At 49.2% G+C, this 26,287-nt stretch overlaps 12 protein-coding genes across 12 annotated transcripts; 7 read left to right on the plus strand and 5 right to left on the minus strand.

Moving 5' to 3' along the window:
• Positions 1-224: 224 nt before the first annotated feature.
• Positions 225-1,333, minus strand: BDR25DRAFT_322461 (uncharacterized protein; the record flags this gene model as incomplete). Its single annotated transcript, XM_033692036.1, has 3 exons — positions 225-329; positions 386-1,027; positions 1,073-1,333. 3 exons carry the CDS (start codon positions 1,331-1,333, stop codon positions 225-227), a joined length of 1,008 nt encoding a protein of 335 aa, XP_033551940.1.
• Positions 1,334-1,682: 349 nt separating this feature from the next.
• Positions 1,683-4,090, plus strand: BDR25DRAFT_279035 (6-phosphofructo-2-kinase/fructose-2,6-bisphosphatase-like protein). The gene is made up of 4 exons (XM_033687725.1): positions 1,683-2,014; positions 2,105-3,281; positions 3,337-3,513; positions 3,637-4,090. The coding sequence occupies exons 1-4, from the start codon at positions 2,001-2,003 to the stop codon at positions 3,865-3,867; spliced, it is 1,599 nt and encodes a 532-aa protein (XP_033551941.1). The 5' UTR covers positions 1,683-2,000; the 3' UTR covers positions 3,868-4,090.
• A 248-nt stretch (positions 4,091-4,338) lies between these two features.
• Positions 4,339-4,854, plus strand: BDR25DRAFT_310557 (uncharacterized protein; the record flags this gene model as incomplete). The annotated part of the gene is made up of 1 exon (XM_033691159.1): positions 4,339-4,854. The coding sequence occupies one exon, from the start codon at positions 4,339-4,341 to the stop codon at positions 4,852-4,854; it is 516 nt and encodes a 171-aa protein (XP_033551942.1).
• A 280-nt stretch (positions 4,855-5,134) lies between these two features.
• BDR25DRAFT_331717 (putative swollenin) lies at positions 5,135-7,398 on the plus strand (the record flags this gene model as incomplete). The annotated part of the gene is made up of 6 exons (XM_033692667.1): positions 5,135-5,220; positions 5,655-5,780; positions 5,846-6,173; positions 6,262-6,477; positions 6,549-6,726; positions 6,788-7,398. The coding sequence occupies 6 exons, from the start codon at positions 5,135-5,137 to the stop codon at positions 7,318-7,320; spliced, it is 1,467 nt and encodes a 488-aa protein (XP_033551943.1). The 3' UTR covers positions 7,321-7,398.
• A 62-nt stretch (positions 7,399-7,460) lies between these two features.
• BDR25DRAFT_279040 (uncharacterized protein) lies at positions 7,461-8,557 on the minus strand (the record flags this gene model as incomplete). The annotated part of the gene is made up of 3 exons (XM_033687726.1): positions 8,404-8,557; positions 7,895-8,339; positions 7,461-7,708 (listed from the first exon to the last, which is right to left on the minus strand). Exons 1-3 carry the CDS (start codon positions 8,413-8,415, stop codon positions 7,461-7,463), a joined length of 705 nt encoding a protein of 234 aa, XP_033551944.1. The 5' UTR covers positions 8,416-8,557.
• Positions 8,558-8,729: 172 nt separating this feature from the next.
• Positions 8,730-9,447, plus strand: BDR25DRAFT_350515 (uncharacterized protein; the record flags this gene model as incomplete). The annotated part of the gene is made up of 5 exons (XM_033694709.1): positions 8,730-9,004; positions 9,083-9,143; positions 9,169-9,205; positions 9,242-9,332; positions 9,390-9,447. The coding sequence occupies 5 exons, from the start codon at positions 8,730-8,732 to the stop codon at positions 9,445-9,447; spliced, it is 522 nt and encodes a 173-aa protein (XP_033551945.1).
• Positions 9,448-9,815: 368 nt separating this feature from the next.
• BDR25DRAFT_322464 (arsenate resistance ArsH) lies at positions 9,816-10,928 on the minus strand (the record flags this gene model as incomplete). Its single annotated transcript, XM_033692037.1, has 4 exons — positions 9,816-9,908; positions 9,939-10,331; positions 10,392-10,590; positions 10,651-10,928. The coding sequence occupies 4 exons, from the start codon at positions 10,926-10,928 to the stop codon at positions 9,816-9,818; spliced, it is 963 nt and encodes a 320-aa protein (XP_033551946.1).
• Positions 10,929-11,651: 723 nt separating this feature from the next.
• On the minus strand, positions 11,652-13,260 carry BDR25DRAFT_350517 (uncharacterized protein; the record flags this gene model as incomplete). Its single annotated transcript, XM_033694710.1, has 9 exons — positions 11,652-11,936; positions 11,967-12,230; positions 12,280-12,349; positions 12,415-12,426; positions 12,463-12,607; positions 12,658-12,924; positions 12,997-13,025; positions 13,081-13,173; positions 13,208-13,260. 9 exons carry the CDS (start codon positions 13,258-13,260, stop codon positions 11,652-11,654), a joined length of 1,218 nt encoding a protein of 405 aa, XP_033551947.1.
• Positions 13,261-13,309: 49 nt separating this feature from the next.
• Positions 13,310-14,546, minus strand: BDR25DRAFT_279045 (uracil-5-carboxylate decarboxylase; the record flags this gene model as incomplete). The annotated part of the gene is made up of 2 exons (XM_033687727.1): positions 13,522-14,546; positions 13,310-13,473 (listed from the first exon to the last, which is right to left on the minus strand). Exons 1-2 carry the CDS (start codon positions 14,447-14,449, stop codon positions 13,310-13,312), a joined length of 1,092 nt encoding a protein of 363 aa, XP_033551948.1. The 5' UTR covers positions 14,450-14,546.
• Positions 14,547-15,427: 881 nt separating this feature from the next.
• Positions 15,428-20,359, plus strand: BDR25DRAFT_99983 (uncharacterized protein). The gene is made up of 7 exons (XM_033699366.1): positions 15,428-15,520; positions 15,573-16,371; positions 16,417-18,065; positions 18,193-18,822; positions 18,946-19,433; positions 19,482-19,705; positions 19,762-20,359. The coding sequence occupies exons 1-7, from the start codon at positions 15,456-15,458 to the stop codon at positions 20,293-20,295; spliced, it is 4,389 nt and encodes a 1,462-aa protein (XP_033551949.1). The 5' UTR covers positions 15,428-15,455; the 3' UTR covers positions 20,296-20,359.
• Positions 20,360-20,536: 177 nt separating this feature from the next.
• BDR25DRAFT_331719 (uncharacterized protein) lies at positions 20,537-24,253 on the plus strand. Its single transcript, XM_033692668.1, has 3 exons — positions 20,537-21,397; positions 21,443-23,256; positions 23,306-24,253. Exons 1-3 carry the CDS (start codon positions 20,627-20,629, stop codon positions 24,063-24,065), a joined length of 3,345 nt encoding a protein of 1,114 aa, XP_033551950.1. The 5' UTR covers positions 20,537-20,626; the 3' UTR covers positions 24,066-24,253.
• Positions 24,254-24,858: 605 nt separating this feature from the next.
• BDR25DRAFT_99991 (uncharacterized protein) lies at positions 24,859-25,277 on the plus strand. Its single transcript, XM_033699367.1, has 2 exons — positions 24,859-25,158; positions 25,239-25,277. Coding segments are annotated over exons 1-2 (171 nt in total). The 5' UTR covers positions 24,859-24,988; the 3' UTR covers positions 25,240-25,277.
• The last annotated feature ends 1,010 nt before the right edge of the window (positions 25,278-26,287 follow it).

Genomic DNA, 26,287 nt, shown 5'->3' on the forward strand with positions numbered 1-26,287 from the left:
AGCGTCCAAAAATTCTGTCAGAAGGAACACGAAACATAAGCATGTCTATTCGTGCAGTGCCCTAACCAACCGCCGGTGCATGGTGGCATGGAGAACAGGAAAGCCGGCGCTTTTGAGAAGCGAGACGGAATGCTCGCTCCAACAAGGTGGTAATACAGCGAAGAGAAGATTTATGATGTATTATCGTCGAATACACTAGATGATGGTGCGATTAGCGGGGTAATTTAGAAGGGGATCGGAGGTGCATCAGCTCCAACCCTCTCCTGCTGTTCCATTACTTCGGGATCCGCGGCGTCTATTGAGACTGCAAGCCCGAGTTTTGCTTGGTTCTGAAAGTTACTTGTTAGCTTTATATAGTGCCGCCCGGAAGTGGAGCATAGCATACCTGCTTGTGGTCGATCTCCCCGGCGAATGTAACTTGGATAGGTGGCGCAACTCTCTTCTCAAGCAAACAGGCAACTTTGCCATTGTTGTCAATCTGCGCTCTAAACGACGAAGCTCGGAAGTCGTATTTGGCGCCAATTGTCACCGTGCCCTCCTTCTTGATGCCAGCCATTGGTCCTCCAGGACCCATAGCCGCAAACGCCAGGTTGAGATTGATGCCCGTCTCCACCTTCTCGGACAACCGCCTCCAGTAGGACGCCTCGATACCACCCTGCGCGAGCAACTGTCCACTAGCAATCCAGTCCGTACCCTTGTATCTGGCTGCGTACGACACAACTAGCTCCGGGGAGTGCGTCATCGCCACACGATTCCACAGAGCCTCCAGTCCAAGCGACAGCTTCGGCGTCACAGACTGAAGATAACTGGCCATGACCATGCCGGTAATGCCTCCGTCAAGAATCGACGGATTGATGGCTTTTAGAGACGCCGAAAAGTCTGAGCCTGTGTAGTCGTTCTCGAGCGACACCATGGAGCCCATGGAGGCTAGCTGCACCGATGTCTTGGTGACGAATGAGGGCGTCCAGCGGTAGTTGAAGCGACCCGAGAAAGAGAGCTCATTGTCGACGTTTGCTTGGAGAAAGACCTAAAGAGTTTAGTCACGAGGGGTGTAGCGAGCAGGGAGACTGACTTTTGGGGACCCATAGAGGGCAGCATACGTGTATGGCGGCTGGCTCTGCGAGCCCATGGCCAACGCATGGGAGACCTGGAAGAGAGGAGCGACGCTGAAAGCTTTGGTGAGGTCGGCGCGCAGGCCAGAAAAGCTCAGGTTGTTCAGGAAAACATCCCGCTGCACCTCCTTCGCAATGTTCTCCACCGTACCCGGATTCGACAGCCCCAATGCCTCTCTCCTCTCCGAGAATGTGGTATAGGCCTCCCGTAATCTCGCCATAATGGGATTCTGAGAGAACAGGTCGAGAGGAGCTTGCTCTTTCATGTCGGGCTCCATGGTGTAGAGCAAGGGGAAATGAAAAACAGAAAGCCCTAAAATTCGCGGAAGAAGCTGCGAGTGTCGAGACGGGATGGACGGTGGAACAGCTCGGGCGGAGAGGGCTGGCCGATGTCGAGATGGCTTCGGCTGTGCTTCGCGATTCACGAAACTTTTCGCAGACGAATGCCAAGAGAAATGATGACATAAACAATGCCAAGTCTTCGGGCCGGCAGTGGCTCCGCAGTATCCCAGGCCTCACTCGATAATACCGCCGAAGAGTCTTGCTTTTTCTCCTTCGAGGCGCAAAAGACCTTCTCGCCCAGCCTGCACACTTCACGCGACACCGCTCAACTTTGGTTTGTTGCCGCAAACGGTGCGCCGCCCACACCTCAATCGAACCCTGGTTTGCCTCATTCGGAACTCGGGAATCTCTCTATCGCACCCGACAACTTGGTTCTCCTGTGGTTTGGCTTGAATTGTTGAACGCAGCCTCAACATCTTCTCTGAACCCCGTTTGTTTGCTGTCCTCTGTCTACTATCTCGCTAATCTTCCCCTCTTCCACTGTCTCCTGCTTATTTTTCTTCCTGCGATACTCACCACACCCCTGTTGCACCTCCGAGGATCAAAATGGATACTTTATTGTACGTAGTGCTAAATGTGCATAAGCATCAATCACCAACGAGCAGCCCCAAACGACGCCCCTAGGTAGTCATAATGCTCACTCCTATTAGGACTGCAGAGATCTATGCCAACTCGCCCCGCTTCCGGCGGAGGTCGAGTACCTTTGTCGATGCCATCCATGACTTACCCGAAAAGGAAGAGATGGCCCCTGCCCAATTGTATAGCACCGAGTCTGGTCGACTATTCCACTCCGGGCGAATTGTAATTGCCACGGTTGGCTTGCCAGCGCGAGGGAAGACTCACACGTCTGTCGCCGTAGCTCGTTACCTGCGTTGGTTGGGTGTCAAAACTCATGTCTTCCACCTTGGCGACTACCGAAGAGCGACCCTTGGGCCAGGAAAGGACGTCCCAGACGACTATTTCTTCTTGAATGCATCTCCCCAGTCTGTGTTGCTGCGCAACAAGATCTTGAAGAAATGCCGCGAAGATATCTATCACTTCTTAGAGCACGAGAAGGGACAGGTCGCTATTTACGATGCCGTAAATGCCATTTCCGCTGGACGGAAGTCTCTTGCGAAGGAGTTCGCCAAGAACGGAATCCAGACTGTCTTTATCGAATCCCACTGCACCGACGAGCGCATTATCCAGGAGAATGTACGAAGAGTCAAAATCTCCTCTCCCGACTATCAGGGGTGGTCCGACGAGGATGCTGTTGCGGACTACCTTGCCCGAATTAACGCCAGAATACCTCACTTCGAAACTATGGAGGAGCAAGACCTGCACTGGATCAAGATGATCAACGCCGGCGAACGAGTGGTTGTGAACAATTGTGCGTTCGGTTACCTGTCACAGCGAATTGTCTTCTATCTACTCAATTTACACATCAAATCTCGACAGACTTACTTCGCCAGAGCTGGAACTACCCGCGAAGAAGACTCTTACAAGGCAGATGCCTCTCTATCTCCAGAAGGCCACGACTATGCCAAAAAAATGAGCGAAGTACTTCTCAATTATCGCGAGGAGGAGAAGCAGAAGTTGATTGATCAAGGTGCGCCGGGTGCAGCCCTCAAACCCCTCACAATTTGGACGTCTACACGAAGGCGCACTGTCCAGACAGCAGATTTCCTCGCAGCCATGGGTTACCGTGTAAGACAGCGCTCACAAATGAGTCAAATGAACCCGGGAGTGTGCGAGAAGATGTCAGAACAGAGGATACGTGCGGAGTTTCCCGCGGAAGTAATGAAGCATGAGGCAGATCCGTACCATCATAGATACCCACGAGCAGAGGTATAACCATCGCTTGCTCATGTGCGACAGGCAACTTTACTGATACATAAACTAGTCGTATCATGATCTGGCCGTACGTATGGAGCCGATCATTCTGGAGCTTGAGCGCGAAGAAAATGACCTTCTCATTATCGCCCACGAATCTGTCCTTCGCGTGTTGTACGGCTATCTCATGGCCTGCAATGCCGCCGACATTCCAAAGCTCGAGTTTCCCCGTGATGAAATAATCGAGGTCAATCTCTCCGTTTTCTTTCCACGACAGTCCTGCTAGGCACACAATCTCCAACAATTGGCCTGCCATCAAGATCTCTCTTCTTTCTTTACGATATAGGACAATTGCGTTAACATTACACAGATCATACCGTCAAGCTACAACAACGTCGCCAAACGAATCAAAATCCCGGGCCTCCCTGAGAGCATTGTGCCGGGTAGTCCCGAGGACATCAAAATCCCAGTCCCTCCAAGCGGTACAGTGTCTCCCTTCTCCGGCCTTGGAACCCCCCAGGCCGGATCTGGCACTGCAACACCTCAGGGCACACCTCAGCCGCTTCAATTAAGGAAGTCGCATATTAACCCGTCGGATTAGGTCGACTCAAGCCGAGGCGTGACACAGAATCCTACCTCTTAGTCGAGATGGGATTGTTCTGGGGCGTCCGATGAGCGAGTATTTGATTCTTGTAAATTCTTTCAGTGGGTAGCAGTGGGATCTGGGAGGTGTAACGAGTAATCGGTTGGCGTAGGGATTAGTCCAGCTGCGTTCATAAGGATGGTGCTTCCACGATCGCTGATGACCTACATGTACTTGTTTGGATGAACGAATAATAATTGGATTTCCGAACTTCGCGGACCATTCCACGGACGATCCAATCGTAATTGTGTCCCATTTGAGCATAGTTCACTAGTGTCTGTGGCTGACTAATTGCCGTTTTACTTTAAATCCAAGCTCGCGGGTTGTTTTTATCAACGTGGTTCCCTATTTCCTCATTTAATTAGTCCGCTAGTGAATACCGGAAGCATCTGCTTTAGTCTTTTGCTTAGCTCGCTGTAGCATCTAATCATGGCCTCTCCCCTACGCACTCTCTTTCTTACAGAAGCCGTCCTCAAAGTGATGGGGGGCTCCATTTTCTTCTTCGCTCCATCAACGATACTCAAAAACCTATCCGAACCTCCATATCCGGTAACATCGCTCTCATTGATCCAAGCCCTCGGCACCCAAACCCTCGCATTCAGTATCCCGCTTTTCCTTGCCGCGAGAATTGACTCAACGAGTATTAAGAGCAGGAGGATCGTGTACTACACGTTGTTAGGGAGAGAGGCATTGTTAGCTTTTGGGCTTTTGGCGCAGATTGGTTGGAGTTATCTAAGGGGATGGAGAGGGGGAAGGAGGGACAGTATAAGGAGTGTTGAAGAGCTGGAGGAGGGGTTGGTGAGCGATAGGAGAGGAACTAAAGAGGATGAGAAGAAAGCACTGGAGATGCTAAGAAGGGGGTTGTGGTTGTGGGTTGCGGAAGTAGCGCCGTTTGTCGTGGGGAGGATGTGGATTTTGGGATTTAGGAAAGAGTGGTTTAAATAGAACGGGAGTTGAGAAAGACCTGTGAGGGTGGGTATGACCACTTCTCTTTTGTTCTCCCTATCACTCTCATAGGGGATCTGATCCAAATAAGTTCTTTACGAAATCCATATATTCATAGTCCAGAAGATCACGTGGTTTAATAAACGGCTAAACCGGGGTAGTAGGCCTGATCAATTTGAGAACTCGGCCCACGACATCTGACTTCGCGATTTATTATACCCTGTCACATAACACATAGTCTCAAAGGTTTGTGTCACAGTCACCCGAGCTCACGTTCAGGATGTATCAGCCCCAAGAGATGCCTGGGAATATCGGACCGTGCCAAAAGTGTCAAGCCATCTACCAAGTTAAGATGTTTTCCATTGGGTGAGTACATCACTAGATTAAACCCAGAATTCTGGAGAAGACATGGCATAGTGCTTTTGATGGAAAGGTCAAGTCGAGTACGGCCCGCAACCATATTGCATCGCTCGAATGCCACACCTTGATCATGAGGTGCAACGCACGATGCAGGCTCTAGGATTAAGAAATTTGCATCGACTAAATATATAGATACACATATCTTCCTAGATGTTGTATTGCGTCACGACTTGATGGATTGCATTGCTAACCTTCTTTCTCAACTTCCCAAATAGTGTTGGCCAACTTTACGACATGCAAAGCTCAGTCATATGCTTTGTTTTCTTTGCACTCTCCAAACTGTCGCATCAGCTGTTTATTCGGGCAGACGCATGCGGAGATGCTTAGTACACTATCCCAATCTCAACTCTAGCATCCAAGCTTTGCTCACACCCTCATAGTAAACAGTGCGGTGGCGCTTTATACACCGGTTCAACATGTTGCGTAAACGGCTATATATGCGTTAAGCAAAACGAGTATTACTCCCAATGTCTACTCGCAAATGTACCTTACGTTCCCCCACACCTGTCTTACCTCAGTATCCCTCTTCCTAACATAGCAACACCCAGTCCTCTGAGGCCCAGAGTGCCAGCGTGAGCGCCAAATCCCAACCTAGCACATCCACACCCCCAGCCTTGGTCACCATCTCAACACCCTATAAAACCACGATCAGTCTAAACCTCGCAGCGACAAAGACCCACACCCAAGCAGCATATCCCTCCGGTGGCGGCGGATGCAGCGGTGTTGCCTTGGTAGATAATGTCTGCTGTCCAGCATACTGCTCAAACGACATGCGATCTGAAGGCTGTGGAAATGGGTGTTCGGGGAAATGTACGACGCCGCCGTCAGAAATGTGTAAGAGTGGGACGATGTGGCCGGAGGTGCATAGCTTGGGGAGTAATGAGAGTTGGCATTATAGCGTAAGCTATTTCCTAATCTATTTCTCTGATCAAGAGCTTCGAACTTTGCACTAGATAGCTAGTGACCAGATTGGCTGACAATGGAAAGCGTTCAACACACTACGGTATCACGAGCGCCGGAGCCTGTGGCTATGGGCTCTATGGAATGTGCACCCGAGGCGGAGCTAAAGAACCTTGGGTCGATGACATGCTAAGGGGAGCTTGCGATGCGTTTTGTACGGCGTATCCGGCACTGTGCCAGGATCCTGCTGGTGTTAGACTGCGGGGAAACTTTGCGGCGCCGAATGGAGATTATTACACTCAGGTAAGTGGAACGAAGCTAGGTCTTATAGGATTCGGGTGTAAGTTTATGTGCTGCTTACGGTTTACCTATAGTTTTGGGGTTCGTTGCCTGGAGAGAGAGATAATTATCTCTCTTGCGGCGAGTGCTTCGAACTCATTCATACCAAGCCCGATGGCACAGATTATGTCCCAGGTGAAGCCGGATACACTGATTCCATCGTCCTAGAAATCACAGATAGCTGCCCTTGCTGGCCGAATCCGAAATGGTGCTGTGAGTCCCACTTTCCTCTCTTCTTACCTGCCTAGCCCTCTTAACTTCTTTTTTCTACTAGGCGGCTCAGGCGGTGACCACTGCGGCGAAATCGATTTCAAATACGGCTGCCCCCTCCCCAAAGACTCGATCCACCTTGACCTCTCCGACATAGCCATGGGCCGCCTCCAAGGCAACGGTTCCCAAACCTCTGGTGTGATTCCAACCCGATACCGGCGTGTCTCCTGCCCTAAGCCCGGAAACGCATACGTATGGGTACACGATGGCGCTGGGCCGTATTACATGCAGCTCTCAGCCATGAACGCCGCAGGCACCGGATCCATCACTAACATCGAGATTCGGGGGGACGGGATGGCGAGTTGGATGACGCTAGTGCAGCAGCCAGATTTCTTGAGCAGTCGGCCTCAGGAGAGATATGGTGCGTGGCAGTTTCCAAAAGATGTTGGGCCGATCAAGTTGCCGATTGGGGTGAGGCTGACGAGTGCGACGGGAGAGGTATTGGGGAATGAGGGTTTGATCAAGAGTTTTACGCCACCGGAGAGCGCGCCGAAGGGGTCGTGGTATTTGGATATGGGAGTGCAGTTCAGCCGGTGACGATTAAGGAAAAATAACCAGGGAGATTTATTGTCGGATGGGAAGAATAGAAAACTGATGCTGACGAGGAGAAAGCTGATGGAACTCAAGCAAAGATCGAGCTAAATGCAACAAAGTTGGTGGTGAGGATGCACATAGGTTTACTCCCTCTCCATAACCTGCAAAACCTTTATATTCTTGACGTTGCATTGCCTGCCTCTAGAACAACCAAGCTCCAACCGTGCCTGTTCCTCGTCCCCGTGTCCTCGCATGCCAGCGATAATGATGGCCGCAGTTTCGCAAGACATCTCTAACATCAGGTTTTCTTGGCCTGAGAAAGTTTGGGTTGCGGCAACCGGACAGGAGCAGCCTGAAACTGGGGGTAGCAAGCCGTGTTGTTCGCTTTCAGCTCGGGATGAGATTTCAGGAAAATCCCAGCCACAGTTGCTCTCTGAAGGAAGGGGTGGGTGGTTTGGGCATGATGATATATGAAACCTTGGTTCTAAGGATTGAGTCGGCCTGAAATCGTAGACTGGAGATATCCAAGGGCGTATTTGAGAGTGGTGTAGATCGAGAGACGGGTTGGTTGCGGTACTATCATTTTCAATGTCCAGGTTCGCATTGGAGTCATGTGGCTCGGTGCTATTATCCATCCCCTCGTTCAGATGGGGAATACGGCTTATCGGACTATCATTGTTTAAAGGGGAGATATTTTGGCGTTCATGTGCTGAAAAATTTAAACCGCCTTGTAACGTATCTCGGAAGACAGTGTGGTTAGATGCTAGTTCCGGCGGTTCTTTGCCATGAAGGAATTGCTCTATATCTTCACCGAAAACGCCTTTTGTGGCAAGCAAGCCTCGAAGCTGAGTATTTTCCCACGCGACCTTCCTCGCAGCCAGTTGAACAAGCATGGTTGCTTGAATCTCCCTTTTCTCATATTCGCGTAACCGCTTTTGGAGATCTTCGATCAGTTCTTTTCGACGCGCGCGTGAGCGTCGCTGATTCTCCCGAACCCTTGTGGCATGAGGGACAGCACTCTTCTAGAAACGGGCCCGGGTGTTAGCACGTGAACAATGTTTTGCTGAAAGCAGCCTATCAACCTACTTTTCTCGGCATAGGGATCAGGTTCTGCAATCTAGATGACCTCGCGGAGATTGCTCCCGTACAAGATGAGATCACCTCTGCAAGAAGTGATACCGTGATCCTCAAATAGCACTTTCTAAGATGTAGTCAGATGGCCTAACGCAACTCTGGTTAAGTGGATGGCAGTGTATGTTTCCGTTATTCCGCAAAGCTTGCGCATCTGATCGGAACCGCCAAGGCCTGATCCAGCCAATCGGCATGAAGCAGTGACACACCGAAACCAGTACATACTATAGACACTTTTCCTACCCTCAGGTATTACTATTTTCTATACTTGGTATTTAAGCATGTTTGGGTCCAGAACTGACAATGGCCGTGGCGCCGATCATGGCCTCTTCAGAATGAAACTCTTTGGTACGCCCTTCCCAGCGTCAAGAAACCTGAGCCCTCCTTTCATGACTGGAGAAGAGCGCCTGCAGTTTTTCAATCACGACATGAAACTAAGAAAAGGCTTTGTTTTCGCGTGTCTGAGACGCGCCGGCTCTGAAGTGTATAACAAATACTCTCAAATATTTGCAGGCCAACAACTCACGAATGCACCTTTTTATTTGAGGGCGGCGCCGTCAACATCCCGCCTAAGCCCTATATCTGATGATTCCGACACTTTATATATTATTTAAATCCACCGGTGTGTCTAAAGTGATCTGGTTCTCCCGAGCCCCCGTGCTCATTTTATGTTAGGTCTTCCAAGGGTTGTGGAAGTCCGTGGTGGGGCTTGGTTTGCAGATCATATTGAAGATTAGGGAAATCAGCGCAAATAGAGGTTAGTGTTGGCGGAAGGTGTTAGGGGGCGGGTAAGAGCTGGGCTGCAATATACAGAGTTTATGGTTCAACATGGTAGCAAAGTGTGGTAGAAGGGTTAGCCACAGCTTCAACGTCACTTCAACTGGGTCAATAAGCCAGCGGGGAGATGTTAATTGTCTACATAGAATGGCGGGTCATTCGAGTGGGTATCGGCTTAAAACTGTATCTAGGAAGATTCAATCCGTTAAGGAAGATACCTGATACTTCCTGTAATATGTGACGCAAACTAGAGTCCTACCATAGAGGTTTTTGTAATCCCTGTCATAGCTATCGTCATATTCATTCTTGTATTTTTCGCTGTCTCTCATCTTGAGCTAGACCGCCTAGTCTACGAGCCCCAACATAGTACTAAATTTGTCTCGTTTGTCGCTGCAGTTCTTATCGCTCAGCTAACTCCTACTCAACATCAGCTTTTTGTTATTCCTAGCTAATGATGTCGTCTGCTTGCTCTCTGAGTAGCCGACTGAGATTGGTGTATTAAAGTCATCGACGTAGAAATGAGGCGATCTATGATCTAATACCGCTGATCCCTGAAAATCTCAAGAGGGACCAGAGAAAGTACGGATAATCTACGCCGCTACAACGCCCAGTTTTCCACCATCACTAACAGAATCGGCCCCGGGTGCCCGTATCTCGACTACGGTTCCATTGCTTTCAACATTCTCCGTTGCCATCAGAGCTAGTGAATCCACTTCCTTTTGTTTCTTCTCTTCCTTCGCAGTCCTTTCAATCCGCTCGCTAAATCTATCCCCAAACAGATGGAAATGCGGCCTCATAACGATGCTATACTTGACAAATTCCTCCATGCAGTCCACCAAACGATTCCGATTGTCGCTCGGCATAAGTCTGCTGCCGCCTTCTTCCTCATGGTCAGCCGTGAACTGGGTATACGCTTTCGGTATCGAACTCTGGTTCGGAATCGTGAACATGCGCATCCAGCGACCTAGGACCCGGAGGCTGTTAACCGTATTGAAAGACTGAGAACCTCCAGACACTTGTGCAATCGCCAGAGTGCGGCCTTGGGTCGGTCGAACAGAGCCGGTGCTGAGGGGGACCCAGTCAATCTGGTTTTTGAATACCGCGGTCTATGAGGAGTTAGGCTGAGTGGGCGAGCGTAATTGGACATATTAATTCGATTCAATTACCAGGTTTCCGTGCTGCTCTGGGCACACCCATACATGTCCATCACTCCATTTGCTGAGTTCGCGTAGTTCCTGTACCTTCGGATGATCGTGCTGTACATCGTCTTTCACAGGCAGGCCCTCCGGATTGAAAACTCGAACGTCGCATCCTAGACGGAACAAGATGCGGGAAGCTTCGTATGCTAGTAGTCGGGAGTACGATCTGTAAGAATTGTGAGATAAGAATAATGGGCAATGTTACTTTAAATCGATGAAAACTAACCGCCTCCTTAAACTGCCATAAAGGACGAGAACTTTTAACCTGTCATTACTAGAATCCGACAGATGCTGTTCTACCATTTTAAGCGCAGTGCTGAGCTCTAACTTCGATACCCAGTCATTTTGGGCCACTGCTGGGTCGGAGAGGAATGGCCGGTACAGTCGTCGGATCTTAGCGTCGTCTTCTAGCTCAGTGATGGCAAAAGAACGGTACGAATAAGCTGGATCTGGGCCAAACTGGACAGTATGTCGCATGGCACTGGTGTTGTTCAGATCCCCCATGATGAATCTGGAACTTTGTAAAGACTGCAGAAAAGACACCGTTGGGAGGAATTGACGTGTCCAAAATATGCTATGCTTGCTAGGCCAACGCGTCAGACTCTGGCTGAGAGTTTTAATGCGATGTCTCATTTTCACGACGCGTGCTCTGGGTTCCTTTCGTCGCCTAAAGTGGGAGCATTTCGGTAAGTCACAGATTGGATATCATTGGCGAAGACCTGGAAGACTAGCATGTCACTGCCAAGACAGCTAGTGCAAGAGTGGTTGGAATTCTGAGGACTTTCGCTCGGGAGAACTTAACTCTTAAAACTGCGAGAACATGGTAGTGATAATTTGTAATAACTATAGGATAGAAACGTATATCCTCTTGAGGTTTACCTTGATTCTAGTAAGAGATCTAACGCCTTGTTCCTAGGAGCCGAGTATCTGGTTTAGTGTATTGCCGCTTTCAAATATTTAGCTTATCACTTTCCGCAGGCGGATTCAGGAAGGTATCATCGTTCAAGGCCACGACGGTGAACACCTTCGTTCTGCCTAAAGTCCAGTTCGGGAAGCCTAGCTCTTCCGCATTGTCGAAGTCCAATATCCAGAGGTGAGTTCGGTGTCTCCTAAAATCTCCTGTCTTAACTGAGAAGGGTTTCATTCATGCTGCGAGAATTTCCATCTATGGTGGGGATGGCTGACTTTCTACTAGCACTCCCAATAATAAACCGCATATCCATTCCATCAATGAAGGACGTCCAGGCGGAGTTCCTTCATCTGATCACAACAAAGCGGAAGCTCTTGGAAGCTTTCCAGTGCTTTCTCGGGTCGCCGCGCTGTTTCCCAAAGTAATGTCACGAGGCAAGAATTGTTCCTGCAGTCTTTTAGAGCCATCTTTCGAGACCGGGGAAGGATGCAGGTCTTTACCAGGGTAGTGCAAGTGGCCACAGGTAGCAGGTGGATGCGTTGAATCTGGAAAAATAAACCACGTTGACTGTCGTCTTCTAGAAAACGCCCAGCCTTTTTCTCCTATCATGTGCCTATTTCACCTTCGCTCACCCACCCGAGCACTTCTAGAGCCTTAGGTGCCGATCTATCGAGAAAAGAGCTTCTAGTGGGATCTTCAATTCGATTCCCATTTTGCAAGCGGTGAATGTGAAGTTCGGGTCTAACCAGATTCCATTTTGGTTCGCACTCTTCATGTAGACGTACCCTTCGGTAATAAAATTGTTCCACATGTTCCGCTTCTAACCACTCTAAGTTTTCTATCTTGAGTCCCTCATTCTCGTTCCATTCTCTCAGCGAAGCTAGTCGATATGGACACTAATGAGTGCACAGACAGTGTGTAACACCATATCTCTGCTGGAAATACTTTGGGTTTAAAGATATCGGGCCTCGGAGTGGGTGTGTTGGGTATAGTTTCATCGAATGAGAACATCGATCTCGTAAAAGCTTTCGAAGTCAGGGGCAAGTTTTTCTTCAGTTACGTAGGTAAACTGAATGTTACTTGAGAGTATGGCTTCGTCAGTGTAGTTGGAAGATCCGGATACCTCACGATTTTAGTGTAACACCCTGCGAGGTCGAAGTGTAGAGAAGGTGGAGAGCGGGCGGAGAGGCGCAAGTGTACCGCTGGAAGGTGAAGGCCTTGTGCGCATCTAAGCCATACTTGGATATCTCACAGAGCGGAAGCAGAGTACGAACTTCAGTACGGAAGCCCTGATGCTGCAGGTAAATTAAACATGTGCGTGACGAAATTGTTGGAATAGGCTGTACTTGAGGGACTTCTTCCACATGGAGAAATAGCTAGCTTGCGAGAATGGTGTAATTTGAGGCAGCGGTAACAAAGCCGGAGAGGGCGGTTGGGAGCTATTTTCGGAGAAATCGGAGGAGGCGCGATATTTGGAGACGGGCGGTAGATGTTTGTTGATGGAATCATGATAACATGGAAGCGCCATAGGTTTCGTAAGGATGGTGGCACGTCGGCACAACGCCGGCCTATATGTGAAGGGTAAGAATTCTCAGATCATGACAAAGAGCTCTATAGGTAGATTGAGAATCGGGGTTGTAGGAAGTGGAGTGACGTGCGAACTAGCTCGACCCGGAAATGATAAACTGTGACTAGGAGAGGGTTAAATGGGCGTCATTGTTGCTGGCATTCTTATAAGAGTTTAACGAGGTTATCAAATAGCATAGGAGGAAGCCTGAAGATTCGAGCATGTTTGATAGTGGGTCAAGCACTGCACAGAGTTCTTCGAGACCGGGGATACTTTACTTGAAGATCAGTACCGAATCTTGGTCACCGAAAGCCTCTGGGTATTCGAAATATTGGATACGAGGGACCAAGGAAATTCATTGCCTGGAGTGGCTTTCAAATTTGGTATTTAATAGTTGAATGGGTGCTGCTAAGGGTGTAGTTTCAGTATCCTGATAGCATTGTTACCCAGAACATCCTTTGCCGGTTCCTCATTACCCTTGAAGGCAGATGAGATAGCGCTGTAGTTCGCACTCACGCTATGCCATTCTCCGACGTGTTCCTCCAGCGGCGGAAAGAAGGGGTGATCTGTGCCTAAACTCAATTAGAATGGGAAACATCTGGATGAGAGAAAATACTCACCAAAGAGCAACCTGTCCGCCCCTGACGCATCTATTGCTGCTTTCAGTCCAACATTGGAGTAGATGACCGCGTCTAGGTAAATGTTTGTTTTGAGAATATCCCAAATATCCCTCCTCCCTTCTGTATTCCCCGCTTTCTTTAGGTGGCCATCGTGATTGATGCAGCTTTCTATTCTCCCAGCAAGGAAAGGTAAGGTGCCCCCAGAATGAGCGAGCAAGACATTTAACTTCGTGAAACGATCCCACACCTGGCTAAGGAGCATTCTTGTTACGGCAATTGTTGTCTCCAATGGAAACCCCAATGCAAGGGGGAGCACATGGCCGTATTCATTTGCTCTCGGACCGTATACTGAAGACGGTAGTCCGTAGTGCGGATGCAGAAAGATGAGCTGCTCGTGCTTCTCGAGTGCTGCATAAATGGGGTCTAAAGCTGGATCATCTAAACCGTTGCCTAACCCAGACGTACCCATAATGACTCCACGTATATGTTTCAATCCCGCTAGCCTCTCGATCTCTTTGACTACCGTTTCCACAGGCGCAGAGAGTGGCAGTGTTCCAAACGCGTAGAGCCGTCCTGGATACCTTGCGCACAGTCCATCCACGTCATCATTGATCTTTCTCGCGGTGTCACCTGCCTCGTTGGCTGGCAGGAAATCAAGCCAGGGATTCGCTAAAGATATGACGGATACGTCTATCTTGTGCGCGTCCATGAAGGCAATCTTCTGCGCAATGTCGAAATATTCGGGGCCAATTGGCCGGCCTCTCGACGTAGACAGCGCCGAAGGGTCATCTTCGCCCGGGAGAATGATGAGACGTGAAGAATCAGGCACGTCGGGGAAGGTGCGCACATAGGGGACGGTCGTGCGAGATCGGAGCAAGTCGACGTAGGTCGGGGGGTATATATGGGTATGCACGTCGATGACGGGCATTGTGGGCGATGAAACCCCCTTTCTGAGTTCGGTGCACGCGTAGAAAGCACCTGGGCGGCACTGAGATGGGCACCCGATATTTGAAGGCGATATCAAGTTTCCTAGCGATTGTGGATAGCTTTGGTGGTGGTGACGCCCCACCCCCCTTCCCACCATGCTCACCATCCCACCTGCCTCATCGAGCATAGGCCTCGGGCCATTCATCCCCCACGACGTCCTCCCATTCTTCTCAACACTAATCCATGCATCCTGGGACGCTCATATATTTTGCACTCTTGCATCATCGTATGCAACAGCGACGAAATAACAAGCCGCCCTCGTTAAGAGAGAAGCCTTGAACGCCGCCCTTAACTAATATGATTGATGCCGATGCCCTGCCCTCCCTTTCTATAAAACTGACGGCCACCAAGTTCTCCTATTTCACACAACAGGTGGCTATGTGCTCTATTAGTAAGTTGGCCTTTGGTGGAACATGGGAGTTCGAGCTTTCCCATCTCCATTGTAGCTTTCAGTTGTCTTCCCATTATTCTTTCATCCCTCTGCAGCCTCCCAAGTTTTAGAGAAATCGCATGCTGCTTCATATCAACATTGAAGTAGGGTTACGAGCGGCTCTGCTTCAAGAGATGGCTTTTCGTAAGGCTGTAGCGCGGCATTTTCCGACGCCTCGAGTCTCCCTGCTCAGCCCTCTCGACTAGCCAATTGCGTCCCACATGAAGCGAAGTTTCGGCCTTGACGCCCTCAAGTCTCAGCCTTCACTATTATTCGATAGTCTTCTGGGCTGGCCATGGTACGTGTCTGCCCTGGACGCACTTGGAGATACTTGAAGGAGGCTGAGAAATGAGCTGATAAGTAGTGGGTCACCTCCTACACCGCTACTACCTCTCTTCCACCTACAAACAAGGCTGAGATCCCTCGATCTTGAACCGTATCTCTAATAAATATGGCAACAACGACGACGGACCATGAGGCAGCAGCTAGGGCCCATATCGCGGAGATCAGGCGGCGTATGGGCCTGTCTACCGGCACCTTACAAGGCTGGAATGAAAACAATCTTGCCAGGGCCCTTGAAGTGTAAGTCGTAAACTAAACCCGGAACCAAGATTGTACTAATGGTCTAGCCTAGAATCTCTAAAGAGATCAATCATGATTCCACTCATTTTCTCTTGGAATTCATCCAAAATGCAGACGACAACTCATACAGTCGTGGAGTTGCCCCAGCCCTTGAGATCACCTACCATCGCAACTATTTACGAGTAGATTGCAATGAGACTGGGTTCACTGAAAATAATGTGGACGCTATCTGTAGCATCGGCAACAGTACCAAGGCTCGGAGTAATTCTACCAACACGGTTGGCGAAAAGGGTATTGGATTCAAGTCTGTCTTCAAAGTAGCAGACAGAGTTTACATCGCTTCGAATTCATACCAGTTCATGTTTGATAGGCATGAAACGCTGGGAATGATTGCCCCAAAGTGGGCATCACTGCCGATCGAAAGAAAGCAAGGGTACACGACATTTGTCTTAGAGTATTCTCCCGAGTACGACAAGTCCGCCTTACGTAGCGAGCTCCAAAATCTCGATCCAAGAATCCTCCTTTTCCTTCACAAATTGCGAAACCTTACCGTACGGTTTGCGAACCCCGGGGAGGGAAACGAACGGATTCTTCAACGAGAGGACTCTGGGGCTCCCCTTTGGATGTCAAACTGGCGAACCGTTGCCCTAAACGTGAATTATGAGACATCTGTTTATGCAGTTATGGATCATATTGCAACATGCTTACCGGCAGACGCGAAACGCGCGAACGCTACTCAATCCCAGGTCATCCTGGCGTTCCCCATTCATGTGAATGATACTAGTTGGACACCAAAAATTGAACCTCAGCAAGTGTATGCCTTTCTTCCAATCAGAGATTACGGCTTTGAAGTAAGTATGGCCCCTGCTTACCAAAGTGCCAACTGACCAGAATAGTTCCTTATCCATGCTGATCTCATTCTTAACGCCGGCCGAGAAGACATTGCAGGCCATTCAGATTGGAATAAGGCTCTGCGTGATGCGTCTCTCACGGCACTAGTCAAAGCAGCAAGCGACCTTGCACATGGTCCAATGCCACATACCTGGTTCCGATATCTGCCTACTCGTATTCAGGAGACAGGATTTTTCAGAGGGTACGCAGTGGAACTGATGCAGAAGCTCTCTGTAGAGCCACTACTCAAGAGTCACGCTACTACCTTCGAGCGACCGGAGAATCTGACATATGTACCTGATGCCTATCAGCAGGATCCTGGCGAGGGGAGCTTTCCACTCATGCTGAGGTGTGATAACCAAGCGACCTTCCTAGCTTCGCAATACGACGCAAAGGATTTAGACAAACTACGACCCTTGGGCGTGGTCGTAATGGACCTCGCTAGTTTTTCACAGGAGCTCGGGCGCTACGTGAGAGACTCTGCGTCTGATTTCCGCAACAGGTCGAGTGCCTGGCACTCCAGACTCGCTCAGGTGCTTGCAGCCAATTTCTACAGCACATTGATTCAAAAAGACATACATGGGATGAGGCTCATCCCCCTCCGAGACGGACAGTGGGTTTCGGGAAGTAGCGGCAAGCTATATTTCTCCGGAGATCAGCAAGGTTTAGCTATCCCGGACGGGCTTCAATTCCGAGTCATAGATCCAGGGGCCGAAGATGATGACAATCGGGCGCATCTTTTCAAACTTCTCGGCGTTACTCAGCTGAGTATTTACAAGGTGTGTGACGCAATTATCGAAATACAGGACCAGGTATTTTTTCTGCCCTCTGCAAGGGAATTATTGTCCCAGGCTCTCTTCCTATATTCCGTCAACTACAGATCCGACAAGCTCAGAAATATTTGTCTAGTAGCTGAAGATGGGGAATGCATTCGCGCTGGGAAGTTGTATGCGGACATCTCTATTCGGCAAGTCACAGAAGAGGAGAGGGCGGTTGTCGAATACCCTGCAAGGTTCTTCCACGAACGAGTTACTGGTTGTCGTTCCTTCAAATTTCTTCACCACAGCTTTCTGCATCCAGAGGCTGTTGAAGATCAACAACAATGGCACCGATATTTACTTTACAATCTTCAGGTAGCCTATGCACCGCGCCTTGCGCTGTTGACTGGAAACGAGCCGTCTCAGTTTTCTTTACACGATGACTTTAACCAGATCGTTCGAGGAAGCCCTGCTACGACTTGGCTATCCTTGATCCGGAATAACTGGCGACTCTATTGCGAATGGCTAGAAAATGATGAAACGGAGAGCGAGGATAGCCGAGCGAACCGAAATCGTGGCCGCCTTCGGGACCAATTGGCGGCTGTCGAAGTACAAGACATTAACGGAAATCTACACCCTCTGAAAGACACTTTCTTGCCATTGAGCAACCTTGTCAACCGCTATCATGGTGTAGTGCCGTTTTTGGATATTAGCAATCCTGACGACCCCATCTGGCAGACAACTCTGCGACCGTTCGGTGTTGGAACAGCGGATGATTTACAATTTTACCTCCGAGTCTTGCAGAATGCAAAATCGAGAAGAATCTCAGCTGCAAGAATCACTGATATATTGACGCAAGTACAAGCACGGGCAGCAGATGATGAACTCCAGGTCAGGTATGCTCTATCACCTTTGCTTTAAAGTTACTTGGCGTCGAACAAGTAATCACATCCCCTCATTACGAATATGTAGCTAGGTTTCGATCTCACATATGTCCCTAGAATCATGCTAACATAATGTTAGAACCACATTTCGCGACCAAGCTTTGGTGTGCGTTCCCCAGGCTGATGGCTTGCACAATTGGACAGTTTCTACCAAAGTTGTCTGGAAAGGACCCAAATGCCTCCGAAAGTTTCCCGCCCTTGCTGAGGTCTATCCCCAGCTAGTTCAACTCTTCTGCAATACCCTGGGACTCAAGGATGCTGAGATTGAACATTTAGTGAACGAGATATCCGAAATACGGGCGTCGGACCAACTTCCCTACATTACTGAGTTATTCTCTGAGCTCGAAAAAATGATAAAAGACGAAACGCCAGAGTATGAGCTTGGAAGGTTGACACCACGTGCTGTGCTGCCTGTACAGGACGGCTATATGGTGGCCAGTTCTGCCTTTCGATTAGTGTCGCCTAATGCTGGGTCGCAATGGTACATCCCGGATCGACCACACCTAGAGTCGAGCTTCCGGGGGAAAGTTCCTCTACTCGCTTTTCCAGCAAGCGAGGTGTCGAAGTTGAAGCGCCTCATCAAGCTGCTTCATCTAGAGTCAAGAAAGCTAGGCAATTGCGTGACTGGAACGGCTCGAACTGAAGGCAGAATTCTCCCTTTCCGGGAATGGACCGACTCGCTCAGAGCCAAAGCTGACTGCATCTTACGGTATGTTGAAATCCCGTTCATTCAGACCAGCTTTGTAAATTTGTGTGTCATGGAACTTTGAGCATCCCCTTTTATCGCTGAATAGAGTGGAGTGGTCGAAAGCCATGGCTAATAGCTTAACAGGCTCGTTCCGGACACTACACTCAATCGCAGACGAATTTTCCAACAACTCCGAGAAGTAGAAGTATTCACGGCACCGAAAGTTGTCCAACATTGGTCCATCTGGCTCAACGGGGCCGAGACAGTTGGCGAACCTCAAGATGGACGAGTGGCACTGACGGCTAACGACGACGGCCTGAAAATATACTTCTCAGAGAGTTCCTTCGGCACTGCTCGCTGCAGATGGGAATTTGCAGAATTAATTGCTGATTTTTGCGGCATCTCTAATGACCCTGATTCCAGGAACAATAGTAAATCGCTTCTCCTGCTTATTCTCAACGAGGGACAGGTCGGTGAGATCAATGAGATTCTGGACACGAACAGCATTCCACCCCTCCTATCAGACCACGACCTTGAGGATGCGGAGAATGAGCCCAGAGAAGGCAGACACAGGCGAAGCAATCAGAGCAGTGGGGGTCGAGGTAGATTTAATCCCTTTGCCCATCTTCCAGGTATGTAGACGTCGAGACGCTCGTTTAGAAGGAGCTTACTGTTCCTAGATGAATTGCGAAACCGAATCCGTGTGTTCGCTGCAGGCGATCCAATTCCAATAGGTCGTAGCCTTTCAGGACAAAACCGAGCGGGTTCTGAAGACTTTAACTTCCCTGACCTCGACAACGTGCGGGTATTCGGATTTGGAAATCGTGGTCCCTTTCGGAGGAGGTCGCCGGACTACACGATGTTCACGCGCGACAGGCAACATGCTTCAGCAGGGGAAGTCATTGTAAGTTTTGGCACAAGGACCACCATGAAGCCACATATGCTTACCAAGCCTTCCAGGTCTCCAATGCCCTTAAGCAGATTCTGTGCAGCCGTAATTCGAGAGGCGAGATTACGCGCGAATGGTATGAACCCACGAAACACTGGACTAGCATCCACCGTATCCACAGTGGGCACCCAGCCTACACCTCCCCCAACGAGCTCACCGCGTCCTTCACCATCCCACATACGTCGACTTGCCTCGCTTCCACTCTCCTAACGCAGTACCTCTACCTAGTGCAGAACTTCTCCCCTGCTCAGGAGTGGCTCTTAGAACCACCGAATTTCCACATCGAGGTGAAAACAACAACTGGAGGTCTGGCAAGCGATTTCGTGTTCAGTAACGAGGAATTTGAAAGGGCAAGGAAATATATGGCGGCGAGTAGCGAGCGGCCGAGGGATGTAGTGGTGCTGGTTAGGGTCTGGAATGTTGGAGGAGAGGCGCCCAGAGTGGACTTCTTGCCGGATATTTGGGGGCAGCTAGAGTGCGGAAGTCTGAGTTTGAGAGGTGCACCTGAGCTTAGAGTGAAGGTGAGAGCTGAGGGGACAGCGTGAGGGTAACGGCTGGTTTAAGCTTGGATGTGAAGATTGAATTCCTTAGGCAATGACTTATGGATAAATGATCATGTTTCTGACTTGTTGTCGAGACATGCTAATGCTTAGTGTGACAGTGATAATATCGGTAGAACGGTCGGGCTAGAATCACGTGCGTGACGGGTAAGCACGGCCCCAAACGCGCAGGCGCGACTTTTCGTGTTCAGACATCAACGAAGCTTGGCTTGGCAGTGGATGTTCCAACACTCATCCACCCCTTCCCTTCCTCATCACACCACCACCGCACTCCGATTCTTTGCGATACTTTCTGCTCGGACAATTGCTACTCACGATGCCGGGCGCAGTGCACAAGACACCCATGAAGCGGGTGCTCGCCGAAAGCACCAACACCCGGGCCAATGTCCAGCCCTCGCCCCGCTCCGCGAAGAAGCTCAAGCTAGACCAATCCCTCTACAAGAATGGACGCACGCCGATTAAATCCGTCAATGGCTCCTTCAACTCGAGTCAGCCGAAGAGCCGGTTCGAGGAAGAGGTGTTGGAGAAGATGACACAGGACATCGAGAATCTCAAGCAGAACAGCACCGAGCGAGACCAGCAATGGACCCGGCCAGACTTGCATGACTTCGATGACATGAGGGACAACCTGCGCTTCCAGCAGATCGAAGCTGAGGAGGGTTATCTGCACGGCGGGAGGACCACAATCAAGCTCTTTGGCGTGACGGAGACGGGCCACTCGGTTCTCCTCCACGTCACCAACTTCCAGCACTACTTCTACATCGCCGCCCCCGTTGGATTTCAGAAGGAAGACTGTGATCCTTTCCGCATTTACCTCGAGGGTGAGGTGGCCAAACAGTTCGCCCAGTACGGGGCTGCAGTGCAGTCGGTCCAGATGACAATGAAGGAGAACATATTTGGCTTCCAAGGAAACCAGAAGAGCCCGTACTTGAAGATCACTGTCACCGACCCGAGAAACATCAACCGGGTGCGGAAGACGGTGCAGGACGGATTCGCCAACTACAAACAGCTCTGGAAATGCCAGGAAGACGGAATTCTGACCTTTGACAACATTCAATATGTCCTGAGGTTCATGATCGACACCAAGGTAGGTATTTCCGCCACACCTCTGCTGCACAGCTGACGTTGCAAGATCTCTGGCATGTCCTGGGTCGAAGTGCCTGCTGGAAAGTACAAGATGATTCACCCTCGGGACCGGCACTCGAACTGCCAGATCGAAGCGTCAGTCCACTTTGGAGATCTCATATCCCATCCCGCTGAAGGTGAATGGGCCAAGATGGCACCCCTCCGCATCCTCTCCTTCGACATAGAATGCGCTGGTCGAAAAGGCATCTTCCCAGAAGCGAAGGTGGATCCCGTCATCCAAATCGCCAACGTCGTCACGAGAGCCGGAGAAGACAAGCCCTTCGTCCGAAACGTCTTTTGCCTGGATACATGCAGCTCGATTGTTGCGACGCAGATATTTTCCTTCGAGAAAGAGCAGCAAATGCTTATGAAATGGCGAGACTTCCTTGAAGAAGTGGACCCGGATGTTATCATTGGCTATAACATATCTAACTTCGACTTCCCGTATCTTCTTGAACGTGCTGAATATCTGAAGTTGCCAAAATTTCCTTATTGGTCGCGCCTGAAGACCGAACCGTCAAAATCAACAAAGACGAACTTTTCCAGCAAGCAGATGGGTAATCGAGACACCCGGGCGACTAATACCAACGGCCGTCTTCAGCTCGACCTTCTACAGCTTGTTCAACGAGATTATCAACTTCGAAGCTACACCCTGAACGCTGTGTGCGCTCATTTCCTGAAAGAACAGAAAGAAGACGTCCACCACAGTATGATCACGGAGCTGTACAACGGCGATGCAAATTCGCGACGGCGGTTGGCTGTTTACTGTCTCAAGGATGCATATCTACCCCAACGACTCCTCGATAAGCTTATGTGCTTGGTCAATTACACAGAGATGGCTAGAGTCACAGGAGTTCCGTTCAACTACCTCCTCGCCCGTGGTCAGCAAGTGAAGTTCATCAGCCAACTTTTCCGCAAAGCTCTTGAACAATCACTCGTCATTCCCGATCTTAGCAGTCAAGCTTCAGAAGATCAGTATGAAGGGGCCACCGTTATCGAACCAAGACGTGGATACTACGATGTTCCAGTTGCCACCCTCGATTTCGCTTCTCTGTATCCGAGTATTATGCAAGCGCACAACCTTTGCTACACCACACTGCTCAATAAACAGTTAATTGAGAAGTTTAATCTGAAGAAAGACGAGGATTACATTGTCACCCCAAACGGTGATTTCTTCTGCACGGCAAAAGTACGCAAAGGGCTTCTTTCGCAGATTCTGGAGGAGTTGTTGAGTGCTCGTAAGAGAGCTAAAAGGGAGTTGGCGGTTGAAACGGATCCCTTCAAAAAGGCCGTGCTGAACGGTCGTCAGTTGGCATTGAAAATCAGCGCTAACTCCGTTTACGGTCTCACCGGAGCCACGGTTGGAAAACTGCCCTGTCTCGCTATCGCCAGTAGTACCACCAGTTACGGTCGCCAGATGATTGAGAAGACAAAGCACGAAGTAGAGCACAAGTATACCGTCATCAATGGCTACAGTCATGATGCTGAAGTCATCTACGGTGATACTGATTCAGTGATGGTAAAATTCGGGACCACCGAGCTTACAAAAGCCATGGAGCTCGGACAAGAAGCTGCCGAATTCGTCTCCTCGAAGTTTATCAAGCCCATTAAGCTTGAGTTCGAGAAGGTTTACTTTCCGTACCTTCTCATCAACAAAAAACGCTATGCTGGTCTATACTGGACCAATCCCAACAAATGGGATAAAATGGACACGAAGGGCATCGAGACCGTTCGCCGTGACAACTGCCGACTTGTCCAGACTGTCATTGAAACCTCCCTTCGCATGCTGCTCATCGACAGAGACGTCAATGGAGCACAGGAGTGAGTCCTTCATGCACCAGCTCAGATATCACATGCTAAATCCATCTAGATTTGTCAAGGAAACCATCTCCGACCTTCTTCAGAACAAAATCGACATGTCCAATCTCGTGATCACAAAGGCTCTGACAAAGTCCTCAGAGAAGGACGCCAAAGACTCCTACACAGCAAAGCAAGCCCACGTCGAACTTGCCGAACGTATGAGGAAGCGTGATGCGGGCTCTGCCCCTGCACTTGGGGACCGTGTCGCCTATGTAATCGTAAAGGGCGCAGGCGGCTCAAAGAACTACGAAAAGTCCGAGGATCCCATCTTCGTTTTGGAGAACAACATTCCCATTGACACAAAATACTACCTCGAAAACCAGCTCGCCAAACCCCTAGGTCGTATCTTCGAGCCTATTCTCGGTGAAAAGAAAGCCGGCCAACTGCTCACGGGGGCGCATACACGCTCAATTTCGGTCGCTGCACCTACTATGGGCGGACTCATGAAATTTGCTAAGAAAACGCAAACCTGTATGGGGTGCAAGAAACCGCTCGTCAGCGCCGCCGAGAAAGACGGTGCTGTTTGCGAAAATTGTCGTCCGCGTATCGGAGAGCTTTACCAGAAGACGCTTTCGAAGGTTAGCGAGTTGGAAATTCGATTCGCTAGACTGTGGACTCAATGTCAGAGATGCCAGGGGAGTATCCATTGCGAAGTTATTTGTTCGAGTAGAGATTGTCCAATTTTTTATATGCGCATGAAGGCACGGAAAGATGTCGAGGATGGCGGAAAGGAGCTTGTTAGGTTTGATAAGGATGCTGCGCTGTGGTGATGTTTCGGGGTTGAGATTGCTGTGTGGGTGGATTTTAGGATGTAATTGATGAATGGATGGACTGTCAACAATAGCTCTCCTTCAGAGAGACTAGTACGGAGCTGGGCGTTGTAGTATGACTTTGCACTTCATACGGATAATGATCTTGCGAAAAGAACTGGGATGGTTGTATAGTCATGGAGATATAGGGCTGTGTGATCTATCCCTAATTTACTATTGCCCTTCTCTAGTTGCCTTGCAGTTTTGTTTCGCTTCCATCATTAACTTGTATGTATAGACTGTATCTACCTTGGACTTGCCTAGCTTGGTGGATTTTCGTTCTGCGACTGAACCGAGCCAGTACAAATGCTTCAGCCTCACCCCGGTACTCTCCAGAAACCAGAGTGGGACTCCAGATTTCCATTATCCTGCAGAGCAGATGCTAGTGGTTGAGACGGGATGAGGTTTGAAAATACCATGATGGGTTGGCTGCTGAGTGTCAGGCTATGGGGGAGAATTTGAGGGAGTGGCCTTGGGGAGTGGAAGGTCTGGTACTGGAGTAAGGTGTATTGTGAAAAGGCCTTGCTTTCTCTAACAGTGTCTATATTTGATGTTGGATAAATTGCTTGGATATTGCCTCCAACAGAATCGAGATACGCGCTGGGAGACTGTATTTCATGCATCATTTGGCAAAGGTCCCAGAATTAAAGCGGCGGTGGATCTGCACGATATTCAACCTCGAAAAGCTTAATATGCGCCACAGTTTATAATCAGTTCCGAAACTCTCCGTGAAGCTTCACTACATCCTCGCCATGTCCTCTCTACCTCCAACTTAAGAGTCCAAACCCACACCAAACGAAGTTGATGCCAACGGTAAAGTTTTCTCAATCGACGACATCGATCTACGAAATGGCTATTTCCGCTCGCCGTACTTTTGGGGCTCAATGTTTTCCATCGGAATGAGTGTGATGTGCGGCGTTGCTGGATTATCATTCATTGTTCCGATTCTAAGCTTTATGGATGAGGAAATTGGACCTAGTCTTGATTTGACATGGGCTGATTTGACATATACATCAACAGGCTGTAGGATTGATGATTGTTGGAAGGCTGACTGGTGTGTATATTCACCTTATCTTTTCGCCGAATCCCCAACTCCAAACTTAGACAAGTAGATACCGTCTAACACACAACTAGATATCTTCGGCCATTGATAGTTCTTCATTTTCAGCTTCTTCCTCGCCTTCCTCGGCTCCCTTGTCCGCGCAACTGCGCCCAAAACCCCAGCTATGATCGCCGGCGAAACCCTCATCGGCCTCGGCTCCTCCGTCCAGCTCTCCTTCGTCAACGCCGCCGGTAAACTTGTCCCTATGAAATACCGCGTCCTCGCAAACGCGTATAGCTATCTCTGGCTGATCCTCTTGAACGCCTTCGGCCCGGTAATCTGCTACGCATTCTAGGACCAATCCTCCATCAGCTAGCGCGGCAGTTTCTACGTACTTATTGCTATGATATGATTTGTACGGCGAGTGGGTATGCATCTTACTATCCGCCCATGTTTGGTATGAATCATGGGAATGCGCAGAAGTAGCGCTATGTTAAGGGATAGGATTATGTGGTGTGTTTGGGATCAGCGTGCCCAACAGTCCGTACTACTGTACGATTAGGAGATTTTGAGGCCTGTACGGACGAGATTGCCTGTACGTACGTACGGTCGTGAGGAGGAGAGGCAGCTGTACAGACAGTAACCGCACTGTTTAAAATAAGCTGTACAGGTAGTACTATACAATTAATGTACGTTGTAACTATTAATACGCTATACTATAGAAGAGGTAGAGTTAAAGGCCTAATAGCTCTCTATAAGGCTATTTTCTCTAGTAATGTAAGCAGCTAGAGCTAGAAGCTTACTTCTTACTATTTAGTGTTTAATCTAGTGCTTCTGCAGCTGTATAGCCTTAATTATTACACCTAATAGGTTGTTATAATTATTAGTTATAGTACAGCTAGTAGCACTAAAACACCTCTTACACTTATAGCTTATAGCTAGAATAGTAAGAAAATTAAAAGTAATTTTATAAAAAATAAAATAGCTTAATTTACCTTTAGTAAGCTACTACTATAAAGAATCTCTATGTAGTAATAAGTAATTTTTATAGAGATTAAAGTGTATAGTGTTATAGTAAAATTATAGCTTATTTAATAGCCTCTTACACTTATATAAGCGCTTATTTATTATAAGAAAGAGG

Source organism: Lindgomyces ingoldianus, assembly GCF_010093535.1.
Source record: "Lindgomyces ingoldianus strain ATCC 200398 unplaced genomic scaffold BDR25scaffold_5, whole genome shotgun sequence".
Taxonomy (NCBI): domain Eukaryota; kingdom Fungi; phylum Ascomycota; class Dothideomycetes; order Pleosporales; family Lindgomycetaceae; genus Lindgomyces; species Lindgomyces ingoldianus.

Excerpts from the sequence above, each read along its gene's own strand:
- BDR25DRAFT_279035 (XM_033687725.1), top strand. Across the intron at positions 3,282-3,336 it reads ATAGATACCCACGAGCAGAG|TCGTATCATGATCTGGCCGT; the intron begins GTATAACCATCG and ends TACATAAACTAG. Across the intron at positions 3,514-3,636 it reads CCCGTGATGAAATAATCGAG|ATCATACCGTCAAGCTACAA; the intron begins GTCAATCTCTCC and ends AACATTACACAG.
- BDR25DRAFT_99983 (XM_033699366.1), top strand. The coding sequence starts at position 15,456 with ATGGGCCTGTCTACCGGCACCTTACAAGGCTGGAATGAAAACAATCTT. Across the intron at positions 18,066-18,192 it reads GATGATGAACTCCAGGTCAG|AACCACATTTCGCGACCAAG; the intron begins GTATGCTCTATC and ends ACATAATGTTAG. Across the intron at positions 19,434-19,481 it reads TCCCTTTGCCCATCTTCCAG|ATGAATTGCGAAACCGAATC; the intron begins GTATGTAGACGT and ends TACTGTTCCTAG.
- BDR25DRAFT_331719 (XM_033692668.1), top strand. The coding sequence starts at position 20,627 with ATGCCGGGCGCAGTGCACAAGACACCCATGAAGCGGGTGCTCGCCGAA. Across the intron at positions 21,398-21,442 it reads GGTTCATGATCGACACCAAG|ATCTCTGGCATGTCCTGGGT; the intron begins GTAGGTATTTCC and ends TGACGTTGCAAG. Across the intron at positions 23,257-23,305 it reads GACGTCAATGGAGCACAGGA|ATTTGTCAAGGAAACCATCT; the intron begins GTGAGTCCTTCA and ends AAATCCATCTAG.
- BDR25DRAFT_99991 (XM_033699367.1), top strand. The coding sequence starts at position 24,989 with ATGTTTTCCATCGGAATGAGTGTGATGTGCGGCGTTGCTGGATTATCA.